The sequence below is a fragment of the Vanellus vanellus genome (assembly GCF_965231255.1).
Source record: "Vanellus vanellus genome assembly, chromosome: 2".
NCBI lineage: Eukaryota > Metazoa > Chordata > Aves > Charadriiformes > Charadriidae > Vanellus > Vanellus vanellus.
In genome coordinates this window covers 56,891,852-56,916,574 of record NC_138906.1, presented here as the reverse complement: position 1 = coordinate 56,916,574, position 24,723 = coordinate 56,891,852, and the positions used below count along the sequence as shown (strand labels likewise).

Here is a 24,723-nt window from a genome sequence, read left to right as displayed (position 1 = left end):
ATGGTTTGCAGCTTTTTTTTTTTTTTTTTTTTTTATTGTCATCCCTGTGTGCTTGGTTCAAAGTTTGTCCTTTCTCAGAAAACAGTGAGAAAATATAAACTTCACAATAATCCAGTGAACAAGCCATCTCCCAGAGGACAGTTGATTCTGACGGAGGAACACACATTTTGTATGTTTGATAAGCCCCGCTCTTGATGGGAGTGGTCCTCTGTGGGATTCCCAGAGTCTCCTAGGGTGAAAACGATGACTATGCTCTATGCTTTACGTGGATCACCCAGGTAGAACTGACTGAAGTGGGCAGTACAACCACTTCCTGAAAATTTATGAGTCCTGCAATTAGTCATTTGCAGTTGAGAAGCAGTAAGTTGCTTAGTTTAATATTTTCCAGATTAATTTTGGATTTGCAGTCAATTTCTACTGAAATTAATCACAGGGTTGAGTCCTCTGCCCTGATTTATCTAGAGGTTGAGACCAATTCTTTAATGATATAAATTAAAATGATCTGCAGGTTTTTCTCATTTCTGGGGTCATTAGTAAAACAGTCTCTGTTCTGAATATCACCGAGTAAATATCCCACACCCAATCAAATGCTAATCTTTCACTGATTGCTGTTTACAGCAGGATTAGGCTGCTACACCTGTGGCATTAGCATGTTGAACCTAAAGAAACACATCAAGTGCAAGTAAAAAAAAAAAAACAGAGAGAATAAAGGGTAAAAAAAAAAAGAGTGTTTTATTTTTCAAAATGAGCATGGAATTTCCTCTGCATTTTTAAAACCACTCATTGTCAAAGAAACCAAAGCCTCGGAAATAAGAACCTCTCAAAACTAGTGAAGCTCTTGGAGTAGGCAGGTTTTTACCCATGTTAGCCCAATCACTTTTATGTTAGCCAGTTTGCACTCCGTGTTTCCGTGTTTGTCAGGGCTTTTACCATGATCTTTTCTTTCCTTTTTCAGCTGGTTAATAATCCGCTAGCAAGTCAAGCAGCAGCGGCTGCAGCAGCAGCAGCCATGGGCTCAATAGCAAGCTCCCAGGCCTTTGGCAATGCCCTCTCCAGTCTTCAGGGGGTCACAGGTCAACTCGTCACTAATGCACAAGGACAGGTGAGTAGAAGATGGAGCAAACAGTGAATTCTGATGGCAGGCTGATCTTGGGACAAAAATGAGTTCCGCTTGTATGACAGCAATTTAAAAGTGCACATATTGAAGATAAATAAATATTGATTTGCCGGACAAGGTAAGAAATGGAAAGTCTGAAAACTGGAAGGAAGTTAGGAGCTGTTAGAAAGTGTTTCCAAGCCAGAAAAATGCTTAGGGTTTGTTTTGTTTTAATTCAGTCTTTTGAAAAGATCACAATAGTGCAATAATACGGTATTTTAAAAAGTCCAGCCAGCCTGTGATTCTTAGCACACCAGCTGTCTTCTTCCAGTTGTATATGCCTAGTAACAGACAACTATATTAAAATGCTACTATACTATTAAGACTACACTTTTTTGCAAATTGTGGCATTTCTGTATTACTTCATTTCTAAAAATGTATTAAAGCTATGAAGTAAAGGAACACAAATTGTAATGAAGTGTCTGGGATGGATCTAACTGGATGGCTTACTCATTTGCTGATTAACTAAGTTAAGCAATTTGCAATGAATCTGCCAGTCCATAATGCAAATTTGGGAGAAACTTTTGCTTTAAAGAAAATTTTCCAAACAGAAACTTGAACAACGTTTATGGTGTGTCTGAGAGAGAGATTGTGTGTTATCTGCATTTGGGAGCTGTTTATTTGGTGCAAACTGTTTCAGTCTCTTTATGATGCAGAAAGATATGCATCTGAATCCATATCTATAAATAACTCCATTGATGCATCATGCTTAAGTAGCTTTCAGATTGTGGCCACTGTCATTCTTTATTGCATTTAGTAAGACTAAAATTAACACAACTACTTGTTTCTCATAAAATCACTGCGACAAATCTGTCAGTATAACTTAACAACTGGACCTGGTAACTGAGTGATTTGGATGTCATTATTTTAAATGCTACAAATTGGGCATACAGTGAAATCCACAGTGCTTATGTGGGTGTTAGGCCCTGGTAAACATTTATTGAAATGATACAGCTTGGATGATATGTGAATCTAAAGTTTAGTTTCTACTCTTACTGTTTACTACGGGGAAAAAAAAATATGAAGAGCAGGTTTTTTCCTGGTAATTTTCTATCACCGTGTTATTTAATTGGAACAGGGGTGACATTTTTTATTTTGGCCCATTAAAAAATAAAACACAACACTCTACAGTAGCCACCTTTTTTTTAACATAACACATAAACAAAGATGCATCCTGAGCTTCACTATTGCCATCCAAGTCCCAGAAAAAAAAAATGCTGACCTTGTTATATTTACTGGGTGGGTGCAGAATTGTTCCATCACTACCCCGAGGGTTGAACGATGGAGCTTGTCAAAGTGAGGCCTTATCTAATGAATCATCTTATCGCAGGTGCACACCACACATATTAAAGGAGGATTGTATGAACAATGTGCCCTCTACAATAACCTTTCAATGTCTACTTTAACCCTTGTTTCAATCCCTTTTCATCAAAGGATCATTTTATGCAGCCAGCTTTAAATGGAGGCTCTCAAAAGCCTATTAAGATTTCTGGAGGGATGGAGTATTGGTTTGGAAGAAAAGTTGGTTATAATACCTATAACTCATAGTCAGATCAGCTCCAACCTAGAAGCCTGCTTGTTTCTATCTGTGCTCCAGAAATGGTTCACAATCGCCAGTCACGTGAGGCACCTGGCACCAAAGATGTTCGTTGTAAGACCTGAAGATATAAATCCAGACTAGTTTTTCGATAGTTTTCCCTTAACATGTTCTCCACAGAAAACGTAAGCGAAGTGTGGCCGTACATTGTATGTTTAAAAAAAAATACTATCACTGAGATATCACTGAATGAAACTATAGATTCCCTCAGGCTGAGTCTTGTTTGTTCCACACATAATGTAAAGTCCAATAATTCCACAGGTTGCAGAGAAAGAGAAGAGAAAGGAAGAATCTTCCCTATTGTTGGATAAAATTACAGAATCTATCTGTTTGCCTAGAACTTTTAAATAAAGGCTGTCTTTTTATTATTGTTTTTACAAGTGTTGCTTGCTTTATAATCAGTACTTACTGCAGACCTCCCCACAATATAGATAAATACTGATAATGTGTGTAATGTAACACCCATTTTTATAATATTCAGTATAAACCCCTATTGCTTAGAGCACGCTTCTGAAGCTATCTGTCTACAAAACAGCACTATTCAGTGTAATTAAACTGCATTCCAGAAATTAAATTATATTCCCTGAAAATTAATAAAATTATAGCAACTAAGGAAGAACTGAGAGGTATGTTTCTTCAAAATTGGGAGCGTAAGTGAATGGTAATTTGGGACGCTCCATTTCTGAATGATCTGCTTGGACTCATTAAGGAGTGAAATTTCCATCATATGCTAAGAATCTGCCCTTTGAAAATTGCCCCTTTCAAAGAATCACAAGTGTGATACCCAAAATTCACTCCTGCAAATATAAGGCTGGATGACTTACCAGACTGTTTGCATGTGCAGTCTTTGTAATTATATGCTGCTTCTGTTATAGAAATTCAGGGCTTGTAAATGTCCATCTGTCTAGCTAAATATATGGTGATCAGTAATCCCTGGAGACACTAAGCTATAGGTCAAATCCAAGATCCTATGGCAAATTTGGGGAAATGATCTTTTAAATGACATATGGCACGGCCTTAATTCCCAGTAGTCTAGGAGTTCTTATAATCACAGTTACAAAATTATACATACTAACAATCATTTGTATAGCATATTTGTTATTAACTTAATTACTGAATTCACAATTATGGTACAATATTTTTTTTTTTTTTTTTTGCGCTTTGGATGGCAATATGAACTGTAATACCAGAGCTCCCCAAGACCACTGTAGCAAAGAGATCTAATCCATTGGAATAATATGATTAGATCACCTGGTTAATTTGCTATAGTACAGGTAGAGGACTCTAAATCAAATTTTCACTTTCAAAGGCATATTATAAAGAGCTATTGGCCCATGTTACACTGCTTACATTCTGTTTGCCCTCAGCACTTTCCAGAAAGTGTTTGCAGGACTGGGCTTTCATATCTTAAATGTAAAGGCCAGGGCAGCAGAATTGCTAGATTCCACTCTGTCGGTAGATACACTGATTTCAAAGAGAAGCTGTCTACCCGCTCGGCTTCAGCCTGCCCTTATAGTAGGATCCTAATGCCATTGCTGCACTTGAATTCTTCAGAGATGTAACAACCAGACATTTCTCTTTTCCACTCTGTTGTTGCAAATGAAAGAAAATACTAGGAGTTTTGAATGGGTTTTACTATGTCTATTAAGTACATGAAATGTGTATTTTGGCTGTTTTCCTAATCTTTGTAAGGAGGTGAACTACAGAAATAGGGAAGCAAGGTTCATGCTTCTGGTTTCCCTAAGTGCTACCTCTAAGCCAGCTTCCTACTTACTTAAAACATAGGGCTTAATTATCATCAATTGCATTCATATTAGTCCCTTGACTTCAACAGGATCAAATACATTTTAAGTACAGGTGCTGATTACATTTAATGTCTTTTTTGGAAAGATGAGTGTTGTCTAATAGGAGAAAAATACATCATAATTCAGTAATTGCAAAATAACATTTAACCATAAGAGTAAAGTAGCATGATAAGAGTTGGCATTATGAGCTGTCTTGAGGTTCAAGAGGGCAATAGGTTCTATTTCCTGGTAGGTTAATAGGAAAACCTAAGTAAGTATGGTGTAATTGTACAGTACATACTTTAATTGAACAGGGAATTTAATTGCGATGGCATCAGTATAATCTAAGCATGCCCTTGGAGGAACTGGGTCTTCATTGTGCCTGTGCCTTCCTCTTTAGATGTGAAAACCTGTGCTTGAAAAACCTTGAGCACAGCTCCACCCTGGCAATTAACAAAAAAATAACTAATTTTTGAGATTTGAAGTCCACAAGTAGCTCAGGAAACTAAATAGAGAGAGAGAGGCATTGTTGATCCAATTAGATAATAGGAGTACTTTGGTTCTCATTATTCTGATGAGAGGGTACACATTTGCTCTTTGAGCTTCTTGATGGTAAATGGTGCTAATGAGGCCTGATGGATTCCCTGCTCCTAACAAGCCTCTCAGCAGTGCAAGTGATTACAATGGAGATAGATTTGATGGGATGCGCTCCCTTTTGTAGTGTCTCAGCTGCTGACACTCTGCGACATAATCAGGTCACAGAGCCGGTCACAGCCATCAGCAAAAGCCATAGCTCTATCCCTCATTATTAAAGTGCATTATTCAGTTCCAGGCCCTCACAATACTGCCAAGGGCCTTTTTTTTCTTCTTCTCTTTTTGTTAAGCATCAATTCTCAAATACAAGGGTTAATAAAATCATCAGCTAAAGAACTAGTAAATTAAAGAAATGGAAATAAAGCGCTCCCTTTCAAATTCATTGAAGGATCACAATTAAATAAGCAGGGAATTTCTCATCACCACATACTGTACAGTACAATGTAATATGTCATGTGCAATAAAAACAGGGAATAGGATTTTAAAAAAATAGCATTGTGCTCATTGTGGACTGGCTTGGAAAGCATTAAAGTATCTTTCATTCCGAAGGAAATTTCCATCTTCCCAATTATTACATGAGTACATGTATTTACTATTATTTTCACCGTTTTCTGGAACTACTTTCTTCTGAAGTGGTAAGAATTACTTGCAAACTGTGTTTGTAATTCTAAGTGTAGCAGCTGCCTTGTCTTAGTTAAAGTGGCCAAGGCCACAATCTGGAAAATATATGATAGGCTACAGTGCTAGGACCATTCTGTTCCCATAGACGAGGCCATTGCCTTCTTTTGGAGGGTGAGCTAATTACAAAACAGTGTAGAAAAAGGTGATTGTAGCGTTTTCTTTCTATTCTGATGATGTTCAGTTGGGGCTATCTCCCCTCCAAAAGAAAATACACTTTTAAAATCTAAGGTAGATTTTAATGCAGTTTAGTTAAGCAAGGAAGAAAAAACTGAGTAGAGAGCCCAATATTTTTTATTCCACTTTTTGTTTCAGTTTCATTTCAGCTGATTATGAGCAGGTTTCCGCTAAATAGAAATAAGGTATTCTAATACTGAAATGTCTACCTTTACAGGGATTTACACTGTTTCTGTTAAATCAGTGAAGTACATATTGATTGACAATAGTATAATTTTGTGTATAGATACAACCAAACGGACTAATACATTGCTTTTTTTTACCCTCTTGATCAACTCAATAATTGTTCTTCCTTTTTCTTGCTGGTAGAGTATGCTGTGATGAAGCAAATGAGTATGTATACACAAAGTTGCTTACAAAACTTTCAGTTCTCTTGAACCATAGATGCAAGAATCTCTTGGCAGTTACGGGTCAATATAAAGAGCTATACAAACTTCATATTGTCAAATTAGTAGTCATCCCCAAGAAGATACACAGAGCCTGGCATGTGGCCTAGTTTTTGTTTTACACTAACCAATAAAATTGGCAGCTATCAATGGGAATGGAAGGTGAGCCTCTTCACGGGACTTAAAAGGAGGACATCGGTCATTTTGGGGGGATTGGTTTGGGTTTTTTTAACTCTCACAGAAGTTCTAGGAGGCCCAAAGCCACGTAGTATGTAACAATCCTCAAAGTCCTTCCGAATATCTGCAGTTCATACTGTTTTCCAGGTGTGTGATGTCTATTAGCCTTTTCTCCTGGCAATTGTTATCATTGCTACATCTGTTTCAGCTATGCAGCTCTAATACATGCTAACCACTATTGTTTTAGCCCTCACAGCGTCTAACAGTGTTCACAAAAATCTAAACAATAATTGTTTAAATAGTGACTACTAACAATGTCTTCGCAGGGCTAAGATTGACAGAAATCTGGGTTGATGATATCAGAATGGTATAAAGGAAATTTCGTGACAAGCCTGAGATAATAGAAGAGGTACATTTTGAGGGAAAGGTTAGAGAGAGAGATTGTAACACTCAAATAATACTAGCATTTAAGAACATTCCTTGAAAGACCCTTTGCCAAGAGAATCTGTTTTGACAGACCTTCATATTAATATATTGAATTTCTTCTGGGTGGAGTCTGACTCTCTGCTTTCCCCCTCAAAGTTTAACTGGGCTGACTACATGTAGTTCTGCTGTATGCAGGAAGAAAAGGGCACATATTATGAGAAAAGGTCAGTTGTAAGGGAAGATTTTTTTTTTCCATCAGTTTCCTCTCCCCACAGCTAAACATCGAGATGGCTGTTTGTTTAATTACCTCCCATGTGAATTTGAATCAAAAGACAAATAATTCTTTTAACATACTTTTGCTGAGTGTGTCTTTATTTTACTGTACTGTTTACCTAACCTCAATTTTAGCCACATTGGCATAAATGTAAAAATGTATGGACCAAACTCAGGTCATGCAAATTGGTAGTTTCATTGAAATGGACAGGGGCAGAGAGTGAGGCTAATTATACCAAAACAAGAGCTAGCTAGTCTGTTTTGTCTGGTTTAGGCAGTGAGCACTGATAAATTTAGGATATCCATCATTGTGAACAATTGCGAAATCCATATCCGCATTTTTTTGAAATGGTGAAATTTAGAACAGTTACCATCTGCAAGATGGAAAAGTGGTATTTGATTAGCCCCTCATAACAACAAGAAGTTCAGAACCACCCTGGTGCCACCCCATTTAATGGAAGGACTCTAACTTTCTCACAGGATAAAAAAAAAAAGGCGGGGTAAAAAAGATTCGGAAATTAATTATCCAAAGAAGCAACCATTGCAAAAACTTTGCAAAAACACAGTATGACCAACTCACAACCTGCTTGGACAAAGAGGCTGGCTTTAAAGGAGAAGCACTGCCACTTTCCTCCAAAGCTCCAGCAGAATGAGTAGTAGGAGGGAGCAGTTCAAGTCAAACCTCTAGTAGAGGAGACTCTAATATTCCCAAAAAACTACCAGGACAAGAGCAGATATGTTAAATAATATTTGTTGCAAATAGGAACTGCATGTGGAACACTGTTATTTAAGAGGAGTGTGGAACTCTTCCAGTGCCTCAATGCTGAGGCACTGGAACAAGTTGCCCAGGGAAGTTGTGGAGGCCCCATCCCTGGAAGTGTTCAAGGCCAGGTTGGATGGGGCTTTGAGCAACCTGGTCTAGTGAGAGGTGTCCCTGCCTGTGGCAGGGGGGTTGGAACTAAATGATCTTTGAGGTCCCTTCCAACCTAAACCATTCTATGGTTCTATGATTCTGACTTTTCCTTACTGCAAAACACATACCGGAGCCGTACTGGATCATAACTGGAGTCTCCAATCAGATACCAAGGAAAGGATAATTGTGTATTGAAATCTCTTTCAGCTTGAAAATGATCAGCAGCTATCCAGAAAGGCCTCCAAAATTTATTTCATCTAGCTTACAACGAATCTTACTTTGAGCTTCATACTTCAGATTTGTAGCCTCTTGCCTGGATCTCTGACAAGGTACTGTATCTCTGGTGTAGATTCTTTCAGAGGTGCCTAAGTCTTGCTTTCAAAAGCAACTTATATACCTGTAAGAGCCTGAATTTCCTTCCGTCAGTGTTATGAGCCTTAGTGCTCGAAGGCATGGCTATGCACTGTAATGGAGCATTGCAAGCAAACTCCAAGAGGTCTCGGACAGTGCCGTACTAGCACAGATCCCAGAAGCCAAAAACCTTGGTAGTGTGGTGTTAGGGCTGTACTAATTAATTCTGCTTCTCAACAAGGTGACGTAGGATCTAGCTCATTAGTTACTAGCTCTGGGGTTTTGGTAGCACGCTGTATTATGTGGAGTAAATATACTTTGAAGAGAGCCTTAAAAGCCTGAAGCCTTTAGGTACTTTTGAAAATGTTATTCACTAATCTAAATTAATTATTTCAAGCCAGAAATACAGGACATACCTGTCCTTTTGTCATTGCTTTCTTAATTACTTTTGCTTGGAGGAGAAAACCAAACTAACTACTAGTTCAGCTTACCTACCATTTTCATGAAAGCTAACTGGTAACTAAAAGAAGCACCTATCACTCCTATAATCTGTTCATCTTAGCATCGTGACGTGGTTATAAGCATGGCAAATTTTCATTGTTATCACCAGTGACACACATCACAGTCAATGAAATCTTTCTGCTCTGTGGAGGTTCTTACGGTGCTCTCCTTATCATCATATCTTATCACCTTCCAGTAACGCATTAAGAAACATGACTAGTGACTGTCACAAATTGGTCTTCCTCGCAGGAGAAGCTTGTAGAATGGAGTTGCATGTTTGATATGGGTCATTATGTTTTGTCTGTCTTTGTCAGGATTTTTTTTGTTTGTTTCACTTCCCTTTTAAGGTTTTGGTTTCATCTGGATTTAGAAATCTTTATGAAGGGTTTTCTTAGAGATGCAAGTTGCTTATAGAGAAAGGCAGATAACAGAAATGTGCTTAGCTTTTGCAGCAGAATGTGGTGAAGCCAGAGGTGATAAACCCAGGAATGCTCCTCAGCTACTGTTGGAATACGTTCCAAGTCCTTGACCTTCCGCTGAAAACAAACTCTGCTGTACACAGAGAATATTTGACTGTTATTGTCCTGAAAGACTGAATTTGGCAGTTTTAGCTTTCATGCAGGAGCATAAGGTGTCCGTTTAGATTCCTGGGACCAGACCACAGAACTTGAAGGCAAAGGCAGAAGTTTTTCTAACTTCACTGAAAATTCTTTAAGATGACATAAACAAAGCAGCGGATAGAGGTGATGTGTGTAGCTGGTGCTAAGAAACGTGCTGCTGTTTCCCAGGTAGTGTAAGTGTAAGGAATATGGCATCACTGCATGCCTTCAAGGAGTTGACAAAGCTGAGAACAATTTAAGGCCACTTCATCGTCCAACCAGAGATGATGAAAATTCTGCTGTATGAGAAATTCACATTAGAGTGGAATCCAAGACTATTCTTAATTCGAGATTTCTCTTTCAGACTGTCCAAGCTTCTTATGAGGGAATGCTCTGCACGTTGGGGTATGGGAAGGCTGTAGGCAAGCAGAGGAAATAATGGACCAAATCTGAGAGTTTGAGTTATCTTTTCAGCCGTGCCTCATCGTTTCTGAAGAAAACAGATTATAGTTCTTTGTGTAACATGGTGGTTAGTTTTATTTAGGTTTTACCTAATTTATCTTGTATATATCAGATGTTTTTTTCCAGTGTCAGAATTTTACTTTCTGCTCAACTGGCATTGATATCAGAAAAAAAGAAAACGAAGGGTTATTTGGGCAACTGCTATGGTTTTGGGAAGGTTTGGAATTTCTTAGAAGCCATAAGTCTTCATGCATGAATGAAGACCATTGGCTTTCGTGTTGGGCTGCCATCTTGACATCTGTATGTCAATGCCTTAGAGATACAGATGAGGAGAGGAAATTTGGGCTACCCTGTTTGCAGTGCAGTCAGTATTTGTTTTGAAATCTGAAGGGATGAGAAGTCCGGATATTTTAGCAATATCTTGTGAAGATTTTGAAAATGAAAAAATATGTCTTCCCCAAGCAGTCTTCACATGAAGGGGATAAAATTGAAGTACTTGATTAACTCATTTGATAGTAAGCCAAAAACTGAGTTATATTCGTGTAGCGTTCATCATGTAAATCAGCCAGATGCAGCCCCATAGGCTTCTACATGCAGACCCACAAGCTTCCAAGTAGCACAGTGAACAGGAGTTGTTCTGTAAAAGGAAGGATTCTCTGTCTTCTGGTTTTAGAGTATTGCAAAGAATTGTGTGATGTCTTTTCCTATGTGTTGCATCTGTGAACAGTGGCAGGGAAAGTTCAAGCAGAAAAAATCACAGTCCTAACCATGAATGGATACTCAATCTATCTTTCTAAATGTATATCCCAGTTTGTCATTTTTCTTCAGATACTGACAGTGTTAGGCTTCAGCATGTATGTATGCAAATGGCCCAGATATCAAAAAGAAAAAAAGGACTTTGAAATATCTATGCCGATGTTATTAAATATATATGATTCTTAAAGTACCTTTTTCACTTAAACTTCCTTCTTTGCACATTAATTAAATATTATCTCTAGGATAAGTATCTCTCAGAGAAGATTAATGTATTATTGTCACATAATAATGGAAGAGAATGACAGAATCTCTTTCCTTAAGCACAAAAAAGAATTTATTAATATAAAGAAAACACTCATAGCCCTTGAGCAATTCTGTCTCTGCTTCATAGAGAACCTTTCTTAGTCTCCGCTCGTGTCTAGCTTCATGCTAGAGATTCAAGGAAGCAATACATATATCCTGCCAGTTTAAAAATCAATCCACCTTTCAGGAGATATAATTTAATATCAAGACATGATGTACCCAATATCCAAATATACATTCATTTTAATGTTTGACGCATCAAATACTCTGACACAGCCAAGTTTCAAAATAAATGGTTTGTTTTAGAGGTTGGATATGTCATATTATCATCCACCCAGCAGATAGAGAAATAGATCAGAGAGTGATCAGGACATCAGGGAGACAGTTTAGAGAGAGATGAGAGAGGCCAGGTACATCTTGTAATGTTAAAAAAAAAGCTAGCTAGCAAGAAAGAAATTGTATAAATAGGTCATCACAGCCCAACTGAAAAAAAGTTTAATTTTAACTTGTTAGTCATCATCTCCAGAGGCCTAATCCACTCCCTTCATTGCAGGCTGTGCATTAAGCTGAGATATGTCTTATTTGATAGCACAGATAGACAAACAGCCTCAAAGTGAAAAGATTATATCAGTCTTATGGAGTGCACTAGCTTTGAGGGGGAATCGACACCATTTGCCATGTTAAACTTTCCTCTTCTTTCCTTCTCAATTCTTTTCATTAGCCTTGGCTTGTTGTCACCTGTCCTGGTTTTGCTCTTTTGGTTCCTTCCGTAAGTGGAAGCATAAAACCATGTGGAAACAAGAGTACGGATGAACAGATACCTGGTGCCAATGTTGGTGACAGATCCCCAGACATCCCAAAGTATCCAATTCCCTCGTTCCTGTTCTACTTCCCCTATCTCTACCATTTTCATTTACTGACAACAACTCTTTGCCGCATGCTGTAACTGGGATTCAGTTAGTTAAACATAGGTCTTTACTCCCACTTTAGATATGATACAACAGTCCATTAGGCCTCCCATGTTCAATCCAGAAAAATACTCTTCCCTTTAAGTCTTATTGCTGTATCCTGACAAAATCCTAAAACATATCAAATAGTGTAGAGGTCTACAGTTTTTTCAACTGAATTGCTCCCCACTTACATGAACACATGCGTGTATATACATATACGCATACACAGCTGAACATACATTTATCTGGACCTTCATGCTTGTCTCCTCAGGAAAGATACAAGTACTCCCAGAGGCCCCAGATTACAAATATTTTAGTTATCTCCTTAAGTCATGCTTCTGTCTCTGGGATCTGTTGAACCTTTATTCTGGTGACAAATGAAAATAAACTAAACCTTCTCATCTTGGCATGGGAGATGCTGTGCTGCTCTCTTTTACCTCAAATCTGTCTCTAGTGTAATGTTAGAAGTGTGCAATCATGGCTATACACAGGTCATAATTTTCTGCAATATATTAACTGGGGAATAAAACTAGGTCTGTATTTTTCTAAGGGTTCCATTTCTCACCAAGATATGAGTATTAGTGAATGACTGCAAAGTGAGAGTTAAAGGATACTGTGTAATAACACTCTATCCTTTCACTACTAGGAGGTACCATGTAGACTGGTACTATTGGCAGCTCCGCACAGGAGGCCAGATTGAAGTATTTAAAAGGTCAGAAAAATTGAGGTTTGTTAGCAGAACTGTGTGGGAAAGATTTCCCAACCCCTGCCCACGGGATGGCACAGTCTGCCTGTTTCTTGACACATCTCTCATGTAGATGAACATCACCTCCACAGCCCCCCTCCAAAGTGTTGGGAAGTGACTTCTATTTTTACGTGTTTAAATCCCATCCTTGGGGATCTGCACTACAGATCTGTTAATTTAAATTGTACAGATACTGATGTATGGGTTTTATATGTGCAGTCTCTCACTATCATTATTAGCACCTACAGTGCACCACTCTATATGTTTAAATCTATATGTTGTTCTTCGGAATAGTCTATATTTATATGCAGGAGTATGTCTTGTAACTCTGGTACACTGAAGTGTCCCAGCCGTCACACCTACTTTTGAGGCAGAGACACATGTAGGAGACGATCACCTATCTTTGCTTTCAAGTAGATAGATTTGAAACCAGAAGTTGTTTATGGGCATTGTTGAAAGATACCCCTTTAGCTAAAGCAGAAAGTTTAGGAATCTGTGGGCACAGAGGGCAGATAAATCACCTTTGAATGAGAATAGCATGTAATTGGTGGTAGCAAAGAATGCCACGTTCTTCTCTACCACATCAGAGAATTTTTGCCGCAACAGCCAAGACAAAAACCTGCCTAAGACTGGGATTAAATATCTAATAGCTGGTTAGAAAAATTAAGATTTTTATTTTTAAGGTCCAAAGAGAACAAAACTACCTGATTCTCAGTTCACCAGATACAGAAAGGGAAAGGAAGCCCTGATATTGTTCTCATCTATGTAGTCTAAGAGCTGGTTGAAAATATTTTGAAATTGCAATCATAAACTATGTTTTTATCAAAGTATAATGGGGTATTGGAAGGGAGTACAGGACAAAATCTAGACAAGCTTTTTGCCAGCTTCTCAGTTAAGGTAGTTATTGAAAAGTTGAATGTTAGACTGCTGACCTAGAAATACTGTTAGTAATTTACAGAAGCATTTGCCTGTTCAAATACCTTCATGCTTCTGTTATATACAGCAATGAATAGTTAGAACTTTCCTTACATGGAAGTCCTTAACCAACAATGTATTACATCCTGTATGTTGAGAATAAAATGTCACAAGTAGGAAGGCTACAACAAAAGCCTTTTCTTCTGAATGCAGATAAAAATATATATGTTAAATATTACTGAGTCGAGCTCAAATTCTCATAACCTGATCCATCAATGGAAAGGGCCCCTCCAAAAAAGCATTTACGGAGGCAAGTTGTACCCTTGGCTCCCTCTTGCCTTTTATTTCTCCTTAAAATCATATGCAGTGAAAAGAGGGAACAAACATGAATGATGCATGCCTGATTCACTAAATCACTATGGTCTCTGGCAACAGCACAAATGTAGAAATGTTTAAATCGGCCTCATACTACCCAGCAAATGATGCAAAAGGAGCCCTCAAAGAACACAGAGTGAGGGGAGATAAATGAGCATCATGTCGAGAAGGCAATTTCTCACTGAGGTTGCACAGAACATGGAAATTTGACTTCCAAGAGATGGTTAGGGAATCTTTCTAATAAATCTTCAGTCCACAGTCATTGCTGTGTCCTTTTTTTAAACTTACTTTTTAAGAGCTGTGTAAGTTATACCCTCCCCGGTGAAATGTGTCAAGATATTACCAGTCAAGTTGAAGTCATTTAAGTGAATCATCTCTGTCGCCGTGTTTATGTTTGTGATAGACAGGGATGGTCAAACAGGTTTCCTTTTCTGCATGTGTTGAACAGCTCTTCAACCAGTGAGGTCTTCTCAAAGCCTTAGCTTATTTTAATAGTAACTCACAAAGTAAAAAAAAAAAAAAAAAAAAAAAGAGGAAGTTGAGCCTCTTCCCTGGAAAAAGCCTCTGTGATTTTTTCTATATTTTTTATTTTTTAGGGCTTTTGAAAATTATTTTATCCTCCTTTTTTGTACAGCTGAGATATTCAGGTAGTCAATAAAAAGGCAACTGTTTTCCAGATGGCATAGAGGCAGTAGGTCAATATTAGAATTAACTGGTCCTCAGAAGAGTCCTACACCTTTTTAGACTCCTCACTTTGAATCAGTTTTCCCTAATTTTAACCACATGAAAGTTAGCTTAGGCTGCATCAAATCTAAGCTAATTGCTAAGTGTTCTCTGTCATCACTGAAAGAAATAGGCACTCTTGAAGAATAGCACATCTCACCCATCTCAGGCATGCATTTTAGGCTGAGATGAATCACCTTGCAGAGATTCCTCACTCTATACGTTGACTAGAGAGAGCTTCAGTGGCAGTCTATAGCTGGACTTCTAATGTTAGGTGGCTAACATTAAATGACGTAAATTCCATCCTTAGAGTACCACACACCACTTATTTTTAATGGGACTTTAGTCCTTTTGATAATGTTATCCTTAAGAACTCCCCATGGCAGTCACAGGAGTTTTAATTCAGATCCTGGTAGCAGCTGATGATGGCCACACAGAACCCAGCACTGGCTGACCTGCCTTATTTTTGAGATGAGTCTAGAGGCACTTTCCAATTTTTGTGAAAATTGTGCTCCTGTTTTTCTTGCTTGCTTCTTTGAGTTTCCTGAATAAATACAGAAGTAGCATCCCAGAGACTAAGGTAATGGTATCTGTTTGAATTATTTAAAATGTACTTAACTTTACTGATACTTTAACTAAATGATGGATAGCAATGTGAAGGGAGGGTCTTTCTGTTGAATGTCTTTTCTTTCAAGTAAGATTAAGTATTCCATCTGTAGGACGTTGTTATTTAAAAATCAGTTGTGCATAAATGAAGGCTTTGGGTCTCTGAGGTTCTTCTGGTTTAAAAAAAAAACTTTGAACCTGCAGTAGTGAGAAAGAAGTCTCTCCCTTTGACAGATTACTTTTTACATTTCTCTGGGCATTTACCCTGCTGTTTTGGTTAGGACAGAAAAGGGATGCACTAAATCCTCACACCACATGCCAGCTTAAAAGAATTTCCAGCACAGCTCCAACCAGCAGATGCCACAAATGTCATGAGAGAGTCTTATCACAGAAGAATATCGGTCTTAAAAAAATAGCCTAAGTTGCTGGCGCTCAAAAAGTTTCAGGTACACATGTAAGCCAAACTGATCAACAACCTTTTGAAACTGGGCTATCATAATTATTGCCAGCTTTACCAAATATTATTTAAATTTGTGTTTATTCCCAAGTATTATGTATGCTTAGAAGGGGAGGCACATCCTCTCATTTGATTTCAAATATTCTGCTTTTGTTCAGAAATGAAACTCGAGTGTTGCTCATGGAATTCTCCGCATTTCTTACCAACAAAGAGCATATTTTAGTCTGTCTTGCGGATGGTGTCATTACTAGCCTACCAAAAAAACCCCGTAAGAATTAAATGGCCTTTCTACCCAGGCCTTGACCCACTGCACGTCAACATCCTTTGCAGGACTTGCACAGAGTGTATGGGACATGAGATAAGGTTTTTGTTACAGTGTCACTTTAATAGCATCTTTTAATAGCAAGAAGTTGGCATCTCCACTTTGCACCTCTCCAGCCAGTCTTCTGCATGGGAGCTGTAGCCTTTTGTCAATTAACTCACTTTAATTGGTTTCTGTTTCTTCTCTAACTATGACCCTTTGGCCTTGCCTGCTGCAGAGCACTGTTTATTCTTAAGCACTGGGTTTATATGAACTTTCTATCAAAATCTTCCATTTGGAAGGGAAGATATGTGATAAGGAGTTTCAATACTTGTGCTATCTTTGTTATCTCTTGTGGCTCACAATAGAACCTGAATCATCATAAAATTGTACCATAAGTTTCTGTTTTATATGATGAACATCTGTAAAAGAAGAAAAAAAAGGAGTCGACAATTCTCCAACTGACTCTATATCTTTAAAAAACAAAAAAACCAAAGCCATGATTGTCGTGGATAAGAGTGCAAATTGTGCAAAAACACAGTGATACAACTTTTTTAGGTATAAACTCATCAACATAATTCTAATGAGTTATGGTCTTTGTTGTGAGAAATGAGAAATCCTGTGGTCTCACCCTAAAGAACATTAAAAAAACATTACTGACAGGAAATTGAAAAAGTAATATATGTCTGAATGAATATGACAACTTTTTTCTGATAGAGCAGATAGATAAATGTCACATACAAGTTTCAAAATACATTTAATTTTGCCACCACAATGGATATTCTCTTCATAAAATATATATGAATCAGGTTTGAATCATAAAACTTGACGGTGATAAACAAATGCATATTTGATAACTTTCTTTTTATTTTTTTTTTGAGATGCTCATTTCTTTTTTGAGGTTATTTGTTGTTTACATGTCTTCTAGTTTTCATTTCTGAGCGAAGCAGCCACGGTGACAAATCTTATGCATGTTGAGCCTGGATGGAACTTCCTTTTTAATCTGGGGAATGGGTTCCTTTTCTTTTGGGGGAGGGCTGAGGGGGAAGATGAGGAAAGGAAGGAGAGGCTGGTAGATTCACAGACTCTTTTAACTATCATGTTAGATATCACTGAGTTTTTTAAGCATCCTTCAGGATAGGGTGATGGATGAGAAATCCGTGCAAGTATTTTCAGAGCACAGGGCTGGAAGAAGAATCGTGGAGGACAGAGCACTGTCTCTTACATTTTCCTCCACTGACCGGTGACTCTCAGACTGGGGATCGGGTTGTCCATGTCCCAAGAGGTCAAAAAAAGACTCCCTGTTAAAAGCTACAGAGTAAATGGAAGTTTTAGGCTCTCAAGAACTGCATATAGCTTTGGAGGAAAGAGGTAAAGAAGGGAGTGCCCTCTTCTTTTGCATTGTTCAGGCACAGATTCACTGGGGAAGCAGAAGAACTTCATTCTGTGCTATTGGAGCATGCCAGCGTAGTACCCATCCTGACAGCACGAGGGCTTCCTCTCCCTCTTCAAAATAGGGACTACCTCAACCCTTTCTTTGTCCAGTACCCAGCATATCAGGCTTCTAGCCCTTGGCTGAGCTCTTGGAACCTGCCTAGCGCAAGTGCTCATGGAGATCTCATCAGCAACGAATGCAGTGGGCTCTAAAGAAGGAAATCTCTTAGGTATCTCTTTATCTCTTTATCTCTTTAGGGCAACTAAGATGATTAAGGGCTTGGAGCACCTCCCTTATGAGGAAAGGCTGAGAGAGCTGGGACTCTTTAGCCTGGAGAAGAGAAGGCTGAGGGGAGACCTGATTATGGCATACAAGTATCTAAAGGGTGGGTTGAAGAAGGATGGAGCCAGGCTCTTTTCATTGGTTCCAAGTGACAGGACGAGGGGCAATGGGCACAAGTTAGAACACAGGAAGTTCCGTTCAAATACACGGAAACAGTTCTTTACGGTTCGGGTGACAGAGCACTGGAACAGGCTGCCCAGGGAGGTTGTGGAGTCCCCTTCCCTGGAGATTTTCAAGACCCGCCTGGATGCAGTCCTGAGAAATGTGCTCTAGGCAATCCTGCTTTAGCAGGAGAGTTGGACTAGATGATCTCTAGAGGTCCCTTCCAACTCTGATAATTCTGTGATTCTGTGATTCTGTATCCCAGGAGCATCCCTCGGGATTCTAGCGTTGCATTTGAATTTATGTTAAAGAGTGAGGTATAATTACATTTTACTACCTCATTTATCGATCTTTTAGTATAAATTCCTGCAGCATTGTGAGCAGAACTGAATGACATTTTTTTCATCGCTGACTTCTGATGGAAAAATGGCATTTAATCTAAATATAAAATGTGTCATTTTGACAAATTTTGTTCAGTAAAAATTTAAAGCCTAGTGTCTGGATAAGATTTAATTGTTTCATTTTTACATGTACTGTTTGAAAATTTACTATTTTTTTCTCAAGTTTAGAAAGGTTACAACGAACATGAAATATTTCAGTTTTGACCAAAATGGCTCAATCTACCCCAAACAGTTTTCTCGGATTTATATTTAATTTTAAATTTAGCTTAAGTTCCATTTTGAAGTGAAAACAAAAATGAAATAACATAATTTCTTTCCAGAACTACTCATGAGTCATCTGCTTGATTTGCATGGGGCTGTTCTGTTGGGCAGAATGGGTTCTGTATCAACAGGGAAAAAGGGAGAGAATCCCAACATTTTTCTAGCTTCAGCTGAAACCAAAGCCTGAGATAACCAGTCAAAACCAGACCTAGGCTGTGCAGGGTACACTTTAGTCTAAGACCATTCATAATTTAAAAAGAACTGCGGGCTGCAGCTAGACCCAAACATCAGCCTGTGCCATGTTCAAGTCCCAGGGGCCATTGCATTCAGGTCAGTAGATTTACTTCTGATTTTTATTAGTAGACGGCAGGTCGGAGAAAAGCCTGATAATATTATGCAAGTATAGCTCCAAACTGAAATGGAGTCCAGAGATAATTGGCATTATTATCAATGAATGAGAAGCCAAGAGATGAAATCTTCCTAGAAAATATTAACTGGCAATTGGCAGCAGAACCACAGCAGACCATCGAGTGCAGCAGAACCAGCGGACCATTGAGTGAAGCTCAATGGCTCTTGTAAATGACTTCTGGGATTCCAGTTATTCAGTCTGCTCCTGACTCGTAAGATCTACACTGTGATATAAGCCCAGACAGTTTTCTTTCCCTAATATTGGGGGCTAAAAAGATAGGGCTATTGTGTATGTCAAGATCAAATATGTTTGCATACTAATGACTTCACCTGAATGAAGAAGGGGGGAAAAAGGAACCCATTGTGACCTGAGACACTCGGTGGCATAGAACTCTGAACAATAAATATTTTTATAGTCCTTAGTACACTCACTGTCACGATTTTGGGATATTGTGCTATCTTGGCAATTAATAATATTTCTTTTCTGTCTAGGCTCTTCCTCAAAACTTATTGACACTGTTCCGGTATCTTTAAGCATTCAAAAGGATCAAAGAGCTTTCATCTTTTAATGCATTTTACTGTGCTGTGCTCTGCACAGGAAGAAATATTGATACTGTTTCAAGGGCAGTTAATATATTCAGGTCTGTCTCAGAAATGAGCACAATTCCTTGACTTATAAAATTGAAAATCTGCCATTACCCACAATTAAAATGTTCCATATAGGAATTATACTGTGGCATTTGCACTTCACTCATCCTCTTCTGCTGTAGTTCACATACACCAGGGAATCTTCTCCACTCTTGCTCCAAGATTTAATAAGAAGTGTTTTATGGAGGGTTCATACTTACTGAGGCTTCATTGTTTTTTTAAAAATGTATTACAAAGACATTTGTTAAGTACAATATGCATTTTGACAATACTTAAAACTAAATTTCCTTTTGCAATTGCTATTTCTCCCTTTCACATCAGCTTTGTTCTCCTCATAGAAGATTCCACCATTTTTAGTCTTATTAACAAATATCTCACTCCATGGATTGGTATCAGGGGGACTACTCAAAGTAAGGCAAAACCTGAATGAAGGAAGCAACATCTGGCAGTCCTTACTAATACTTTTAAATTTTCATATACTAAAGATATCTGTGGTTAGGTTCTCTGGTTCTTTCAGGCAGGGAATATGGTACATCAATCCATAAGGAGCCTTCTTGCTTCATTTGGATCATTTCCACATTAAGGCGTTATGTACCAGGAGAGAGAGAAGCTAAATCTGGTGGACTTGGCAGTGTTACGTTTATGGTTGGACTTGATGATCTTAAAGAATTTTTCCAACCTAAATAATTCTGTGATTCTAAGTGTGGACTGGCAAAGCCAAGCTGTGGAAGTGTTCTGGTTGTTCCGCAGGAGGAACATCATAGGCAACAAGAGAAGAGAAAGGCTGCAGCTGTAACTGTGAATGATGTCCTCTGAACTTGGGAAGGATCTGTTTATTCAGTGCAATTCATTGAGGTCCACTGACCCCCCAGTTGCCACAGTTGAAGAGTAAGTTGTGCAAAACAATAGCTCTAGGGAAATATTTAAAATAAATTTAAAGCATAAGGGTCTATTCTAGCATTATAATTTCATTTTTTTTTCCCCAGCTTCTAGTCATGTTCTTAAGCATTCTCCACAGTGTGTAAAAATGATCTTAACATATTTTCCTTTTCTATTGGGAGTGTTTCAGTGCTGATGAAGGTAAAGTAGCACCCCCTTAGGTCTTTCCTCAGGAACCTATAATCCCATAAAATTTTACCAGAAAGTGCGGTAGTATTATCCCACTCGCAAGTCTTGATCGAGTGCACCACAGTCTTCAGTTATCTTGACTAAGAGGAAATACGAGAGTACTACATAAGATAGCTTTTTTTTTTTTTAATGACCAATAGGATTGTTGCTATTTATTGTCTGCAGAAGCACCATAATCGTGACTGGAATACTGTGCTAAGGCCTGGTTCTAATATAGAAAAAAAAATGGTGGCCTGCCCAAAATAACTTAAAATGTAAGTGTAAGACAAGTGACAAATACACAGACGGAGAAGGGATCTTGGAAACAGCTGATCTCTGCCCTTATCTTCTTCTGTCTGTATCAGGAGCGTGTTGCTTCAGTACTGTAGCAATGTAGGTGCTGGAGACGGGATTACCTCAGGTCCATTGTTGCTTTTAATAAGGAAATCATAGTTATTTAAGTCTTCCTTAAGCAAACTTATGGACCAGCCCTGAATGAAACTGATGATTGAGCTGCATGTTCTCACACATTCATAAAATGCAGTCCGTTGCTATGTCTTCCCCAAATTTGAGAATAAATTAGTTAGATTTAACTGTCATTTTGGAGCATTTGTTTAGTTAAAAACATCTTTAATGTACAAAAATAAATTGATTGCCCTCAGAGGGAGCCAAATCTGCATATAAACTACTGCAAACAAATATATTTTGGTCAATGGAAATGGAGCAGTGACTGAATGCTGGATATTCATCTCCAGATCCACAGACAGCTACCTCCCGAGTTAAGTGCCATTGCATCAGGAGAATGTTTTGTCCTGAAAGAGATGTTAGGACCAGTCATTTGTGGTAGATACCATCACATATAGTAAGTATCTGTATTACAGAACTTATTATTATAACCGTGATTTGTATCAGGTGGTGGCTAGAGTGGAAATTTAAGTCAAGCTGTTAAGATGTGAGCAGAACACCTTTCCTTCCCTTCTATCTGTCAGCTCAGGTGAAATGGATTAATGATGCATTTGATAATGTGAGATACTTTAGCCATTGCACTTTCAAGCAGTGAAGCATACACTCCCAGTACTAACATTCAAGAAAAGAACCAGCTGAGGGTATTTTCAGTGAGATAGCCACCTTTGACATAAAAAAAAAAAACAAACCCTACCTTTATGTGGTATCTTTTCTTGATAACTCTAAGGTAGCCTTACAAAAATTGCTTAATGCCCATAGGAGTACTGGCAGGGATATAAATAGTATTTATGCGAACATATTACAGATGATGGAATGGAGGACTGGAATTTTAGTGACTTTCCAAAGGTGAACTGATTGGCAGAGCAGTGCACTGAACCAGCAGCCATACCAAATTTCACAAGGTAAGAAGGACTAAGTCTGGCTTATATTTGGTTGGCAAATTTTCAAGGAGGCATTGGTACTGAAATGAACAATCAACTCTCTTTCTGATGATTGCGTGACAAAGGGAAGTTATATTTCATCTCAGGAAGGATTTTTTTCCTGGAGATTCAGATCTAGAAACTTGGGGTCATGACTATTTTCCATCCAAGAACTTGTATATGACCCATCTAAATTTTCCCACCTCCTTTCAGTGAAATGAGTTTTTCCTTCTTGTCCTGAATGTCCATGTAATTGTGCTGCATTACAACGAAATTCCACTTTATAGCCTGAAATATTGGTTTCCATAGTGATGATCCACAGTCGGGAGGTAATCCAGAACGGTTTGTTCCACTATAGTCATCCTGGTGATTAGTGTTGTGGTTTGTTCTCAGTAGTCTGAAAATCACTTGTTGAAGAAATTCATGCACTGTAAAACTTAAAAGTTTTTCAGTAGGATATTTGTCTGGCCAGGTGCAAAGGTTTGCACAGTTATTCACCTCAGCTTTGCCTTGAGCTTTGTAGACTGTCACGTTAAAAAATACAACTTTTATTTAATTAGACCAACAGTTTTATCTTTTATTTAACTAAAGTCCAGATCATCTAAAATCGTAGAAGTGTCAGCTGAAGCAGAGCGTGACTTTGTATTTAAAAGAATGCCTTATTGCACAGGTGCAATGTTGAAGTGATAGGTTGACAGAAAACTACTGTGTCATCCATAGTCATTGCATCTGGGCAGCAAGCTCAGGATTTATAAAAGTATTTGGAGAAATATGATCGTATAACAACAATGTTGACTATCATTGCTACCTATTGATTGCAGTATCTATTAGCCTTCTTGGAGTGAATTTTGGCTAAATCTGAAGTGATTGAATGAATCAGCATGCCTAACTAATTTCACCTTTAAGAGTTACAGACTGAGAAATCTGGCGATCTCTGATAAATATTTTATATAGCATGTGTAATTTGATAGTGAGAAGATGAGAGTAGATTATTCAAGAATATATTGATGGCCTAGAATTTCTTTGACGTGTAATCTGATTAAAGAGCTGTGGTCCTAAAGATTGCATCTGAAGATTATTTGATGGTTAATGATTTCAGTCCAGTTTATCATGGAGAATTGTCCGAGAAAACATACATTGGTATTCTAAACAGACAAGTCAAGTCTAGAATAAAACATCATTCAGCCTTCAAAGTCATTTGTCCAGGATACGCTTTTGTTTTCTCAGGAAATTTCATCAATGAAAATTAAAAAGAATAACTCTTTGAGGATTCCATATTTAACATATATTTGCAAGACCTTAATACTTCTGGTGGAATAGCTTTCTCAGGAATGGCATCGCAAGATAAAGCAGTGACAGCAGTGACTGCCTACCGAAGGCAGTTAAGAGCATGCCATCTCCTTAATTGAGCTTCTCGTCACAGAATCACAGAATTATCAGAGTTGGAAGGGACCTCTAGAGATCATCTAGTCCAACTCTCCTGCTAAAGCAGGATTGCCTAGAGCACATTACTCAGGACTGCATCCAGGCGGGTCTTGAAAATCTCCAGGGAAGGGGACTCCACAACCTCCCTGGGCAGCCTGTTCCAGTGCTCTGTCACCCTCACCGTAAAGAACTGTTTCCGTGTATTTGAACGGAACTTCCTGTGTTCTAACTTGTGCCCATTGCCCCTCGTCCTGTCACTTGGAACCAATGAAAAGAGCCTGGCTCCATCCTCCTTCAACCCACCCTTTAGATACTTGTATGCTATAATAAGGTCTCCCCTCAGCCTTCTCTTCTCCAGGCTAAAGAGTCCCAGCTCTCTCAGCCTTTCCTCATAAGGGAGGTGCTCCAAGCCCTTAATCATCTTAGTTGCCCTTCGCTGGACTCGCTCCAGCAGTTCCCTGTCCCTCTTGAACTGGGGAGCCCAAAACTGGACACAGTATTCCAGTTGTGGCCTCACCAGTGCCGAGTAGAGGGGGAGAATGACCTCCCTCGACCTACTGGCCACACTCTTCCCTATGCAGCCCAGGATTCCATTGGCCTTTTTGGCGACAAGGGCACATTGCTGGGCCATGGATAATTTACTGTCTACCAGGACCCCCAGATCCTTCTCCTCCAAGCTATCTCCCAGCAGGTCAGCCCCTAACCTGTACTGGTGCCTAGCATTCTTCCTCCCCAGGTGCAGGACCTTGCACTTGCTTTTGTTGAACCTCATTAGGTTCTTCTCTGCCCAGCTCTCCAGCCTGTCCAGGTCACGCTGGATGGCAGCACAGCCCTCTGGGGTGTCAGCCACCCCACCCAGTTTGGTATCATCAGCAAACTTGCTGAGGATACACTCTGTCCCCTCATCCAGGTCATTAATGAATATATTAAACAAAATAGGACCA

The 24,723-nt window shown here is 38.7% G+C and overlaps 1 protein-coding gene across 1 annotated transcript in view; it reads left to right on the top strand.

Annotated features, from left to right (window-relative positions):
* POU6F2 (POU class 6 homeobox 2) overlaps positions 1 to 24,723 on the top strand; it is a gene marked incomplete at both ends in the record, with an annotated part of 321,727 nt that overhangs the window by 259,884 nt on the left and 37,120 nt on the right. The window contains one exon of the mRNA XM_082479713.1: positions 956 to 1,102. Within this exon, the coding sequence (XP_082335839.1) occupies positions 956 to 1,102 (147 nt within the window). The remainder of the gene's footprint in view (positions 1 to 955; positions 1,103 to 24,723) is intronic.